The 14,235-nt window shown below is 32.6% G+C and overlaps 1 protein-coding gene across 3 annotated transcripts in view; it reads right to left on the reverse strand.

Annotated features, from left to right (window-relative positions):
• AP5M1 (adaptor related protein complex 5 subunit mu 1) overlaps positions 1–14,235 on the reverse strand; it is a 28,194-nt gene that overhangs the window by 915 nt on the left and 13,044 nt on the right. The window contains exons 5-9 of one of the 3 annotated variants that reach the window (XM_034992706.1): positions 13,581–13,666; positions 13,374–13,492; positions 10,264–10,360; positions 7,541–7,619; positions 4,534–4,585 (exon numbers count right to left, since the gene is read on the reverse strand). In XM_034992706.1, the coding sequence (XP_034848597.1) occupies positions 4,537–4,585; positions 7,541–7,619; positions 10,264–10,360; positions 13,374–13,492; positions 13,581–13,666 (430 nt within the window). In that variant the 3' untranslated portion in view covers positions 4,534–4,536. Of the gene's footprint in view, positions 1–1,625; positions 4,586–6,895; positions 7,620–10,263; positions 10,361–13,373; positions 13,493–13,580; positions 13,667–14,235 lie in introns of those variants that run through there. The other 2 variants (XM_034992707.1, XM_034992708.1) reach the window with 2 other exon arrangements.

The raw sequence follows: 14,235 nt of genomic DNA on the forward strand, positions 1-14,235 counted from the left end.
GAAGTGGTAAATAATATCTGGCTAAGAGGTTCTCAACAGCCTACAGCATGGGCTAATAATCTTTGCTAAGTGTGATAGATAAATTTTTGGGTTGAAATGTAGAAGACTGACAACCTGTCCTGTTGGTGAATCTAAGAAAACGTTTCTTCAAAAACTACTCAATGCATAAGAGACTGCAGAATACTGAACTGCATTCATAAACACTTATTAAGAGACCAAGCAAAATATGGTACTTTAATCCCCATTAAGTACTATACTTTTCCTACTTCTAAAATATAAAAGTGATTTAAATTGTTCATTTTAGACAGGTGAAAGCTAAAATTCTTTCTGAACTTTTAATTATTAATTTCCCATTTTACCAGTACATATAATACTTCTTAAATTCTTAAATGAAAGACTGACATGTTATCATTTGCTGTCTTGGCTATTCTCAACTTGGTTTTTATGAAGTAGTTCAAGACAACTGTAGCTCACATAAGTGCTCACAGTTATCATGCTGTTTCTCCAATGCACATACTATGTATTGTTACACACTCACTTCAGCAATTTCACAGCTGTTTTCATTTTTTTATTGTTTTCAGCCCATTATCCCCTATGCATTGTTGTTTCTGGGAGGAAAGTTTCGAGCATTTGGAAGTAACTGGAAGGTATATTCAAGCAAATGAGTCTTTTTTTTTTTTTATGGATGTATTTCTTAGATGAAAACCTTCAAAAAAGAAAGTATTGAAGTCTGATGCATAAATATTTTGAAGATAGTTCAGAAACATTTAAGTTAAATGTCAGTTATCTTTCTAAAATGTACACATGACTCATTTTTACTATCACTCATGCACTATACTAGTCTGGAGAATAGCAGGTTGAAGATGCAACAAATATTCTTTGAACACTTCAATAAACACAATGCAAACATTCACTTTAATAATGTTGCCTTTGTTAATACAAAACTGAGTGCATTTTTTCCTTGCCTCTGGCTGAGCCATGACTAGCTGAGTAGCAACAGCAGAGTGCTGAAAGAATTTTTCAACAGCAATTTGCTTGTTCTAATTTACTTTTCAAGGTTGATGATCAGGATCATTATGATGCTTGCAAAAAGATCTATTTCTATTAATTTGACCCAGTCATTCCCCTTGTTCTCATCATGTTTAGTTTCCCTGGCAGCTTTAAGTGAATCAGAAGTGCCACTGGCACTCCAGTTCTATAGTGTATATACAAAATGAACTCCTAAATCCTTTAGGAACAGAACTGCTATACCTGCTGAGAAAGTATGGGTACACTGAAATGAGGGACTCAATGAAACCTCTGCTTTTTGCTCTTCAAATAGAAATGCTCTTTCTAGTTAGCAGACCTACCTAATAACACAACAAATCATTATCTGTTCAATTCTTTCTTTAAAGAAATTCTAAGAAGCCTTGTTTTTTTAACTTGAACACAATCATCACTCATCAACAAGATCAATACATAGAACTTGTATATAATTTAAAAATTTTACATGATGCATATTGAAAAAGGCTTTATATCAAATGTATAATACCCTAAAAATGTAATGGGAAATAATCAAGTTATTGCCTACATCTCCAATAAATTTCAAAAAGCTGAATGTTTTCCTGGTCTCCTTTTTGTGAGGGAATGTTTATTATTAGTTCCAATGTGTATGGTTCCAACATTTAAAGAGCCCCAGCTAAGTGATTTGGAAAATCAATGGTAATATTCTTCACACTAAACACAAACTATAAAACTGACAAAGGAATTCTTGCTTCAATCACTGACAAATTAACAAAGCTAACAATATAAATAAAATGGATCCCACTTAATGCAGGCTATGCTTCTAAAAGGGGAAAAAAAAAATCACAGGGTTTAAATACAGTCATTAATTATCTCTTTATAGCCTGCAGAGGGCACTCAAGTCCTTTCAAAGAAAAAGTAAAAATTTTAAGAGGAATAATCATGATTTATTTTTATTTTTATTATTAGTAGTATGTTAACTAAACAATATTGTTTTTTACAGAACTATCATTTAAAAAGAAGACATTTAAAGGAAACATACAGTTCGACTTCAAGTGTTTAATGGATTATTAAGACATACAAATTTCCACATGTCTTACTGGAAAAAACAATTCAGCAGGTGGTTTCCATCCCAGGGTACCTGTCAATCCGTAAATGCTATGCATCATACATTAGCACCACACTGCCAACAATTACACAGATTAGTCAGGGCCTAGAGAAATCAATCTGGACCTCAGAGTAAACTAGTAGTATGGATAAGGCACTGACTGCTCCAGGCTATACATAGACAATAATATTATCATCTCCATAAAACAGTTGATGAAAAAAATTAGAAGGTAGTTGAAAAGGCTTCAGCTCCTAAGTGTTGTAACCATTTTTGAGAGTAATTGCATGAGTTCTCTGTTAATTTTCATTTTAATGAACCTCTCCATTACTGTTAACAAACATGTTTGGAGAGAAGATTATCTGACTTTAAATATTCTTCCTTTGACATGATACACAAACATTTCATAGGGCAACCCACCAAGTCAGATACACTAACATATATATTACACAAATATACACACATATGTGTATACATACGTTTAAATCTAGATTCTTTGATGGCATACTTCAAAATATATTGCAACATTTATTAACTAAATATTGACTGCAGAAGAGTAGTTAATTATTCAAAATACTAGTTTCTTAGCAATATAGCCAGGGGATCCTGCTCTTCTAACTTAAATCTTTTTCTGCTTCTCAATTTTGCTTTGGTATATGTGCTGCCCAAGCAAGCACATCAATTTTGCTTTGGTTAAGTAACTTGCTATCAGAAGGTATTTAGAAACAGATTGGTTACTAAATTGAAACTAGAGAGACTGGTTTGGCACCAACATGAATTCAATGTGTACAAGTCATTGTTTGAGTTTAGAAATTGGATCACAGAATGTTTGAGACAAAAAAATGTGTGGGAAAGTTATCTAAATATGTAAGTTGTATTCTAAACTGCTAATAGAATAATGAACAATTATAAAGCATTAAAAAAAGCCTTGTCAGTAATAATAAAATTAATCAATAATTTAATATTTTAAAACTATTTTTGTTACAAATCATTATGTTTCTTCTTTTAAGAGCCAATCTTAAAATATACTTAAGGAATAAATCTCCAAATTTGATATCTTGGAAGATGAATATTGACACTGATGTTGCTAATAGTTTTTAAAAGCAAATTCTTTAAGAAGCCTAGCATAAAATATTTATTCTTAAAATACTGTACAAAATTCCATAAAGTATCTTAAATTTTACAGTTATGGAAGAAGAGGTACCCAATTAAATGAGAAAAAGGCAGAAGAAATAGTAAACAATACAGTGGAAAGTAATTATTTTGATAATTTAAAATAATTTGGATTATTTTTGTAATGGCATCATTTACCTTTATGGAAAAAACCCCTATCATTCTGAAAAAGAATGTGATTATTCTTATGGTGGCAATATAACAAGCCCTTTTTCCTCAAGGAAGGACAAAGTTAACAAATAAAGCTTTGAAACCGCAAGTCTTAAGGTGAATAATTGTGTATTACAATATGTTTTCCCCATTGGATTTCTTTACCACATAGCATGACATTTTTTAATGGGGGGAGGGCGGGGAGAAACCATGCAGTTTAATAAAATAGAAGCATTTTCTCAATCTAAGTTGTAGCCACTGCTTTGATTTTTGGTTTATCTCAGAGCCAATAAGTATACACTCTAGTACATGAAACAAAACTAGAAGATATACTTAGAATGTAGTCTCTGTTTCTTCTTTCTTCAAAGTCTGCATTTCCTAAAAGCATTGTTAGTCAAAGCAAAAAGAAATGTTTGTTCTATTACGTAAGAAATAAACTTCATTTGGTATTCAATTGACTTTCTAACTTAGCAGACAGGACTTTACATCTTCAAATACTGAAAATAAATTGCATTCTTGGCCCCTGCTTTAAAAGGTTAGAGAGAATAAACGCACACCCTGGTAGTGTTCTAGTGATCTCCCTAATCTCAGTTGCACTTTGTCAGAACGAGGTAACTGGTAGTTAAGTGAAATACCCTAGATCAAAGGGGGATTAATCACCAACTGAATCCTTGCTGAATAAACCTGTCATTCAAGAAAATTATTTCCACTGAACTTAGCAGAGGATTGAAGGTATTTGCATAACAGGGACCAACGTACTTCAGCCAGGTTAAAAGGTTCAGAATTCATCCCATGTTTAGCTTTTTGCCTCCTTTTCCTTTCAGCAGCCGGGTACAATGGTTTCTAATCTGATAATACAGCTAACTATCTAAATGATGTCAGAACAGGAAAGTATTGCAAAGTTTGGATGAGGGATGGATCAATTTCACTTTCAGTAACTCCTAAATCTGATTTGTTGGAATTTAAGATGTAATCCTAAAAAAGTCCCTTAAACCTGAGGACTGTTTATTAACATCCCTTTTCTGACCTTTGTCTTAGAAACAACCGTTCTGCTATGGCAGCAGTCCCCACAGAGGCTCTGGATGATAACTTGACCTACCTACCTCTCAGGGGTGGTACAGGAGTCTATGAATGTCTCTAAAGCAGTGTGAAATACTATAATAAAAAAATAAAAGAAAAATATTAGTTGTTACTGGGTATAAAATTGTGCTTTGAAAGACCTTAAATCATACAATGTATAAAAACCACAATAATTTTAACTCAGAAATACTGAGTTGCTGTGAAAAAAATAAAGTTTATGAGACAGACTATTGTTTAATAAAAAAAAAAACTTTTTACACAAATAATTCTCTTAAGAATTCCTGATAAGGCTATTTACTTCAAACCTGACATTAGAATCAATAATTTAAAAAGGAAAAATAAAAAGTGCCCACCGCTGTAAGGGTATTAATTACCTTACACTATAAGAGTATTGCCAGCTTTATAAAGTTTTAAAAATATTGTTCAGTAAAAAATGAAGAAGGGTTTTACGAAAATCATGAACTACTTTTTTTAGAGTACATTTTCAGAAATTTAACACTTTTTTACCTTTTGGGTCTACTGAAGAATAATTACCCTTATGATAGACATCAGATTTCATAATCATATTTTGGCACTAAAAGGGAATTTAGCAATTTTGCATCTAGAGTATGTCTGACACCATCCAAATCTTTCACTGGAAGTAGATGCTCATATTCACCACAAATGCAAAGCATCTTTCAAGTTAAAAAATGCAAAGAATAGTTATCAAAGAAAATGAATAAAATCCATAGATAATTTTTTAGAAAATGATTGAAGTTTTAACCCAAGAAAGGACTCTTAGAGTGTCTTATAGCTTAGAATAAGAACATGTCAATCACGATTAAGCTTCTGGAATCGGAATCCCTTTGAAATGCAGCTGTTTCTTCTTTAATTGTGGCAGCGGACTCTGAAGAAAAGAAAGGTCCAGCCTTAAAGATGAGTAAGGAATACAAAATAGCTCAGGATTAGTTGTGGAGTTCAAAGGTCGCTAATTACACTAAGGAGTTCCCAGACACAGGGAAAACATTAAACAGGTCACCTACCAAACGGGAAACAGACTTTGTCTTCAGAAATTATCCTGAAGTGACAGGTTTCTAGACAAAATCAAAAGCATCACAGTGTGCCCAGCTGATCTCAACAGGATGAAAACATGAGTTGGTTTTAGTTCTGTAGCGTTATGTTAGAATGGAATGGCAACAGATGGCATCAGGTTCCCCTTCGCCCTACACTTGTCCAGTATTCCCTTGATTTTCCTCAGGCTTCTAGAAATGTCAAATCAAAGATTCACTAGTTTTTCTGATTGCTTAGAAAGAAAGTTTAGGGGATTATTATACTGGATATCTATGTACTTACTAGATAAATGCCTCTTGCCTATCTTAGTGTACTTTACTCAACATTTATACAATCAAGATGTCCAAATGGCTCCATTAATATTAACGTAAGTTAAACGTTAAGCTTTCCTTGAGTTTAAGAGAGATCAAATAACTTAAGTGAAATGTTTTTTTTTCTTCTTCCAAAAGGAAAATTTTAACTACTGATTATCTATGATTAAGCCAGAATAATAAGTTAAAGTCCTGGTCAGGCAGTTATTCTATTTTCTTTGTTACTTGGGATAATTTTGAACATAGAGCATTCTGCCATGATAATGCCTTACAGAAAATGAGAATTTATAACGAGTGAGATTGACCTTAATTAAAAAGCCGTATTTCAAATCCTAAATTTATATGCACTCTCCCTTCAAACTATCATAGCTCTCTTTCAAGGAGTTAGAAGATTTTTCTAAGCTTTTCCTTAGGAGACTGATTAAAAAAATAGAAACCAAGAGATAATTTAATTGAATATTAATCTGTAATGCATATTTTTTATAACGCTTCTAATTCTGTTCCATAAAAAGAAACTTGACATAGATTAACTTTTGAGGATCTTGAGATTTCATCTTTTCTTGAATGGCCACTTAAAGTCCAACTTGACAAGGAACTGCTTTGAAAACAGAATGAGACATATAATTTGTAAAGACAGAGAATAAAAAGTATGACAGGGTGGTTCCTGAAGAAATCAAGAGAATGCTAGTAAGAAAGCAGGAGTGATAAATTTCAAGGAAAGAGGCTACACGACACTGAAATAAGATTAAGTAATACTCTCTACCCACAGAACAGCTTTTGAATTTTTACTGAATTCATCAAGAATTTTCATATAATAAACATGAAAAACAGTATTACACCTAAATTTATCTTTAAAAAATTTGGCTGCAGGCATTAAGTGATCACAAAACACTAGGCTCATTTTCTAAAGGTATCCCACCCCTCTTAGTATGCTGACTGACATCCTGAGCAAAATGTTATTGTGGCAGATTAATAAGTTTACCTGAAAAGTAACTCTAGAACAGAGATAAACAAACACCTTAAATAGAATTATTCAGATTCTTTATTAGTCAATAAGAAAGTTCTGATTAAGAACAGGTTACTATTTAAACAACATTCCTTTGTTTTCATTGACTGGTTATTTTTTTTTTTTCCCCAAGAGATTTACAGTGGTTTCTGGTATTCTATAACAATACATTGTACCAGGATCTTACTTCTCAGGTTGGAAAGAGCAGAGTTTTTTATCTTGCACATCCATCTTTTAATCTACAATCCATCAGGAGTGGCTGTTTGCAGCTCTGCAATGAGAAGGAGCCTGAGCCCGTATCCAGGAAGGCTCAGTGGAGAAAGAAGGCTACAACTGATTAGCCATGTCTGCCACAGGAGCAGGAAAGTATATATGGTAGGGTGACCCAGGACTAGTTTAAAATAAGCCTAAAGTGAATCACTACTGTTTTCTGCTCTGAATCATATTTGAGTAAAATCAAAGGGTAACAAAAGAGGAAATATTAGTCTTTAAAATGTTCTTTCAAACTATGTCAGGCTAAAAACATTAAACAGGAGCATTTTTATAATTAAATCAATGACTTTTTTCATTCATAGGTTATATGCACACACATTAAAAATAAAAGACTAATGATTTAATTTATGTTACCATTATATAAATCCTATTTAAGTATGAGATAATTACAGTAATAATGATCCATATGTTATTGGCGCAGGAGCTTTAGAATTCCAGATGTAATAGTCAGAAGAAATTAGTTTCCGGTCTATTAAAAAAAAAAGAAATAAATGATAAGACTGTATTACATTAACAAAAATTCAATGAGAGAGCAGTCATGATATTTTAAAAATGTGGAACACAATGATTTCAAGAAAGGCAACACTTTGAAATACTTATTTTAATTTCACTTTATCAAGGCATTGTAATTTTTACAGCTTTAAAAAATGGGTTTATTAAATATTTAAATCTATCTTTGAGCTTGTTTATGCCAAATTTATGCCAATATCTCTCATTTATTCCACTTCTATCAATTTTTCTCATGATTTCCTTAAATTCTGTTTCTTATGGACCATGACATCAACTACAAAAAAAATTTAAAACTTTTTATTGGTTTCCAATTATGTGACCTCTCTTCACCATGGTCCTTATCCTGATCTTGCTGTTCTTTACCCATTCCAAGTTTTAGAGACAGAAATAAACATTCCACTTTCTAGTAATACTTTTAAAAAGTTGCTTCAATGGTTTCTTAAAGTTCTGATCAAATTTAAGTTTTCTGTTTTAATAGCTTTATAGCTTTGGACAAATGACAACCTCTTTGAACTAAAGTTTTCTGATATGTAAATTTGAGCTAATAATGCTCATTTGGAGCTAGACCCATGTAAATTCTGATTATTACACACATTAGTGAATATCTAATTCTGCCTTTTCTACCTTTCTTCTTCATGCCTTTCTTCATAATGAAAAAGATAGAGGTAAGATGTATTACCTTGTTATTTATTTATTTATTTCTTCAGTCTGAGAACCTAGTAAACATTGAAAAGCAACACAACATACTGGCTCCAGAGCCAGACTGCTTGGTTTGATTCCCAGTCCTGCCATTTATTAGCTACGTGACCCTAATCCCTCTGTTCCATCAGCATCCTCATCTGTAAAATGGAGATAACAATTCTCACATAGGGTGTTGCGAGGATTAATGAGTTAACACACGTAAAATACTTAGAACTGTGCCTGGCACACGGTAAGCAATAAATGTTAGCTATTATTATTTAAATTAACATTATTATTGGCATTAATATTTTCAGAACTAAGTTGTATATGTTGAAAATAAATTGTATTGTCAAGATGATGGCAAAATAAAGGTCTTAGTTGTACAAAGTGGTAGTCGTGTTCTGAAACTAACAGGAAGGAAATAAAAGACTGGTCATAATGATGCATTATAAGATGACCTCTTTTATTCAAGATATTAATATTTTATATTAATTTATATTAAAATATATTAATATTTTACATTAAGCAGGTACATTACGGAACCACCCCATCCTGTATTATGCTTTCTGAGAATTGCTACAATATGTTTAGTTAATATTAATAAGATACTTAAAATATTTAGACATTACCTAAAGAGAAAACATATCTCCCATACAGTCTAAAATATTGGTCTGTTTGCATTCAGTATTCCATAGATAGAATCCAAAATATTTGCATTTAGCATGGTTTGTCTAAACTGATATAACTATATCATGCCTTCAATAAAAAAATGCATCTTGAAGACTCTTCCATGTATATACATTTCTTTAAAATACAACCAAAAAACGATGCCTGAGAAAACATAGGGAAATCCTAAGGAGGTAAAGAATTATGACTTATTCTGATTACATTACATGGAATTTATTACTGCCATTCACAAGTAATCGCTTAGAATTCTGTAGTTCTGAGTTCTGTAATCCTTTTGAAACTTTCATGTACAAAGTCCTGTCTTATCCTACCTATTTTGGGGATCCTAATCCTTAGTTTAAGAAATATTTATCTAGGGGCATCTGGGCTCAGTCAGAAGATCTTGGGGTCATGAGTTTGAGCCCCACGTTGGCTGTAGAGATTACTTAAATAAATAAAACTTAAGAGTTCTGCTTATGTTTAGCTAACTTTTAAACTCATTCTAGTTACTTTTCTGTTCTATGCTACTATAAATATTTGATCTGAATTAAATAATTCTGAATTCATTTATAAATTATTTTGTCTCCCTGTGTTTTCATATACAGTATATATGTTTACTGACAACCAATAAACTCACCAAAGGCTGGAACCCTTCTTTCTATTGCCCTCCTACTTATAAAATGGAGAGGGCACTAAATAATGCTCATTGACTATAGCATTTGCTAAAAATATTTAAAATTTTAAATAATAATCACATCTAACATTTATTGAATCCATGCTACATGCTAAGCATCATGCTAGGCACTTGGTCAATATAATTTTATCTAAATCTCGTAACAATCCCGAGATAAACAGTACTATTATTTCCATTTTATAGATGAGGAAACGAAAACTTTGAGAAGTTTACTAACTTGTCCAAATTTACACAGCTAATAAAATGTCTGAGCCAGACTCAAACCCTTGTCGGGGAACAACTTCTGAATAAAAAAGTATATTATAACCAGAGCAAAACAAATCCAACTTTATACTAAAGCCCACCTCTATACCAATTCTTGCTCACCCAGACCATTTTATAAACAAGAGAAGGCAGAGGCCAATGTAAAGTACACATACTGTTACACAGGATAGGATCAGGTCAGAATTTTTATAAAGTAGGATTATTCTCTGATCTCTACTCCATTTTAATTTTGTCTTAGGTAGTAATTGTATAGCACCATTTTAATTCCCTCAAGTTAGTTTGCATCTGTACAACTTACGTGTACTTATTTTTGGTTTTCCTGATGCAAAAACTTGAACTGAATGCTGATCCGCATAACAACCAGTGAGTGTATAATCTAAGATCTTAAAATGAAGCTAGAAAAAGAAGAGAAATACACCAAATTGAGGTGATTATTTGATAAAAGCGATGGTCACATTTTTTTCCCTTGACACAATTTTAGCGATTCACTTCACATAGTTCACAAAATAAAAATGTGTGTGGTGTGCTTTCGTGCATACATACACACATACACCTTTCCCCCTTTGCATTAGGACCATTTCTTTGTAATGTTGTCATTAGGAAGTGCTTAACACCCACCAGATACTTCACTAATATGGACTGTAATCTATGTTGCAAAGCATCCCTATTTTAAAAATTAGGGCACTGAGGTTCAGAGATGGGAGCAACTAGCATCCCAGAATTTAAGTAGCAGAGCTGGCATGTGAACTCAGACTCCACTGACAACAAAAACTGGTGCTTCTTCCCTTAGGGTGTCTGGTATTCTGCATATTCTCTTCTATCTCTAAGGCTATATGATTGTGATATATTTCAGATCATAATTCTTTTACAGGCAGAAATGTATACACTTTCTAGCAAAACACAAGAATACAATTACTAAAAGTGAAACAGTTTATCTCATGTTTGGAGGGAATGAGATGTTCTGCTTAATTTTCCAGAAAACTAAAATTCAATTTTTCTAGAACTAAGCTTAGAAATCATCCTTTCTCTCACCTATGAAACCTTTCTAAAATGTAATCCGTATTTCTGGATTTAATTGATAATGTGGCATCATCAGTATAAATGCCAATTATTATACTGTGCTATTTTAGAAAGGGCCATTATTAGTACTTTCTCTGAAGGCATAGTGGTGGGGTGCCTGAGTCATGGTGATATTCACATGAACTATCAAAGGTCTGTGTCTTATCAAGGGAGCTCCAGTGTCCTTCTGCTGTGGTTCTCATATTTGCTGTTAAAAGCTCCTGATTTTGCAATATCCTGTTATCTTTTCTACACTTCTTCTTCTATCTCCCATCCCTGCAAATTTCTCCTACTTCCTAACTTTCTCCTTTTGATTGCCAAATTAACTGGGCCACATACATAGAATGTAAATTTTGTGATCTTTTAAGCATTTTTTTTCCTATTGCAATTTATATTATCTCTAATTGTAAAGGGCTTCTGCTTGCTTGTTTGGTATAATTCTGGATTCTGGAAGTTATAATAAGATTGATTTCCATATAACTAAATATTATAAAAATAAATCTATTCAGTGAACACAAATATGTATTACATGCTTGCAATGAGATTATAACTGAGTAGGTGATGGTAATGAATAAAAAAAGTCAGAATCCCTACCTCTGCAAGACCTACAGTGTAGTAACATCCCATATTTTTTCTAAAAAATATCCGGAAGTAGGAATTTTTATAACAATCCTTGAAACAAAGCTGTGGATATAGCTGAAGCCAAGATAGAAGAAATGAGTATCACTAGTGTACTTTTTTTTTTTTAAGATTTTATTTATTTGTCAGAGAAAGAGGGAAAGAGAGCACAAGCAGGGGGAGTGGCAAAGGCAGAAGGAGAAGCAGACTCCTTGCTGAGCAAGGAGCCCGATGTGGGACTAGATCCCAGGACCCTCGGATCATGACCCAAGCTGAAGGCAGACGCTTAAGGGACTGAGCCACCCAGGTGTCCCTGCACTTCTGACTTCACTACCATTTCTTCTAACTGTTATTATATAGATTTCAATCTCTCTGATTTCTCTACCATTCTATTTAGGTTTTCCTGCTACTTTTCTGATCATCCCTTCAATTCCTCTCACTGGGTCTTCTAAATCATCTACTTATTTTCTTTTTTTCTGATCTTACTCACTTCCACTGCCTCAATTATTTTTTTCTCCACAAGGTAACTCCTGTATCCTTATATACTGTTGAATTCTCTCTTGAGAATCTAGCTCTAGGTTTTCAGCTACCTACTAGACACTTACATTGGGATACGTTGCTATTACCAGCAATATACATGATATGTATACCACTTCCAACTTTCTCCATATTAGTACTTTAAGTATATTCATCCTTCATCAAATATTTATGTGGTAGGTAATAAACTAGATGTTGGTGATAAAAATAATGAATGAATGACACTCATATGGTCTCTGCCCTCTTGGAGCTTCAAGTCTGATTGAAGCTACATTTTTTAAAAAATGTTTTTAAATCTTGGACTTAAAACTATTTTTTGTTTAATTAGTGACAAATGCTTTACCTTTATCACAGCTTCTCCAGGAGTCTTTCTTTCTTTCTGTGACACTCAGCATCATTAACTTACAACCTTTCATCGGGAATCAAGTTTTACTATTTTTTTCCTACTCACCTTCTCACATCCATTCCAGATTGATCTTCATAAAGTATTGTTTTCTGAAAGATCTATATAAAACTAAAAACATTTTCTAACAAAGGAATAAAAGTCAGAATGCAAACCCTCCAAAGCTACAATCTAGACCTAAATCACTTATCCAGCCTGATGTGTTACTACTATTTCTAGCACTGGTTCCTAAGTGTGCCTTGTCATCCTTCATTCCTTTGATTAAGTCATTTATTTACCTATATAAATGTTGGTCAATCTTCAAAATTTCATTTTCATGCTTATCTGGGCCTCAGAGTTTTGCTTAAACTCCCATCTCTACTGCAAAGCTTTCCTTGACCACTCTGGTCAGAAATGCTCACTGTTTCCTTCAAATACCAAAAGCAGTTAGCACTGATCAATTACTGACATGCATCAGTGGAAAACTTCTAGAGGGCAAGGGCTACATCTTATAGTTTTTGTATAGGAATCTTAAATGTGGTAACTAAGAGCTGGGAAATAGAACTTGGTTACTTTGACGTGTTAAGGTTAAACTTAACTGTTTCACCTTAAAAATTTTTTAAGTATTAAATGAAATAGAAAGTGACTAATACTAAACAAAAAGAAATCTCACAAAAATCTAAAGAGACTTAGCACAGACAAGAAGTTCTCCCACAAAAAATGGCTAGAATACATTAAAAATCAATTAGATATATGCAATTTAAAAACAAAGGAAGGATTTCTAATGTAGTGAGCCACATAAATGTATTTACCTTTAAATATGCTGTACCTCCAATGCAAATCTCATCAAATGGCTGCTTCTCATGACTCTTGGCTCCAAAAGTGACTGTTCCAGAAAGACTAATTTCCATTGATTTGGGGAACTTCTGTCCTAAAAACACAAACGTACCAGTTAACTATTTTAAAGTAAGTAGATTCTACAACAAATGAATTTAAAAAGTCAATAAATAAAAGCTCACCAATAATCCAGATCAATAAGCTTCTCTCTCGAAATACTTCAAGCTGGCCAAAACTAACTTTGTATTCCACATGTGTGACTGGACCTCTTTAAAAAAGAAAAGGACAAAATAGAAAGAAAAAAATGATCATAGAAGAGTCTAAAGAGATCTAAGTCAAATCCAGCTAGTGTTACTTAATAGAAGGACTGCATAAAAGCAGATTTATATATTGAAGTTTGCAGAATAAAGTAGAACAAATAATAAATATTATATCTCAAAAAACACCAAAACCACAATAAATATTTTTGGTGATGATAGACATTTCATTATTAATTCTGAACACAACTATAAAATCATATAGAACATATTAATACAGTCATATGGAATGACATAACATTAAAACTATAATTTCACTGTATCTTTAGGCATCCTATGAAAAGAACTATGCTGCAGAACAAATTTAAAAGCAGAACTGTTGAGGACGTAATCTTATGTTACCATTGGCTTAATTCACCAGGTAGCTGATAGTTGGGTTTGACTTCTATGTAGAGCACAGAGAAATTGCTAGAAATAAAGCTAGTAGTGAAATAATCCCTAAAGAAGTTACATTGGCTTAAGTTTGTATTTACTAGTAAGTTTATTTATTTATTAACATTTTTAAATTTAAATTCAATTA

The sequence above is a fragment of the Mirounga leonina genome, unplaced genomic scaffold (genome assembly GCF_011800145.1).
Source record: "Mirounga leonina isolate KUSES-001 unplaced genomic scaffold, KU_Mleo_1.0 Mir_82, whole genome shotgun sequence".
Taxonomy (NCBI): domain Eukaryota; kingdom Metazoa; phylum Chordata; class Mammalia; order Carnivora; family Phocidae; genus Mirounga; species Mirounga leonina.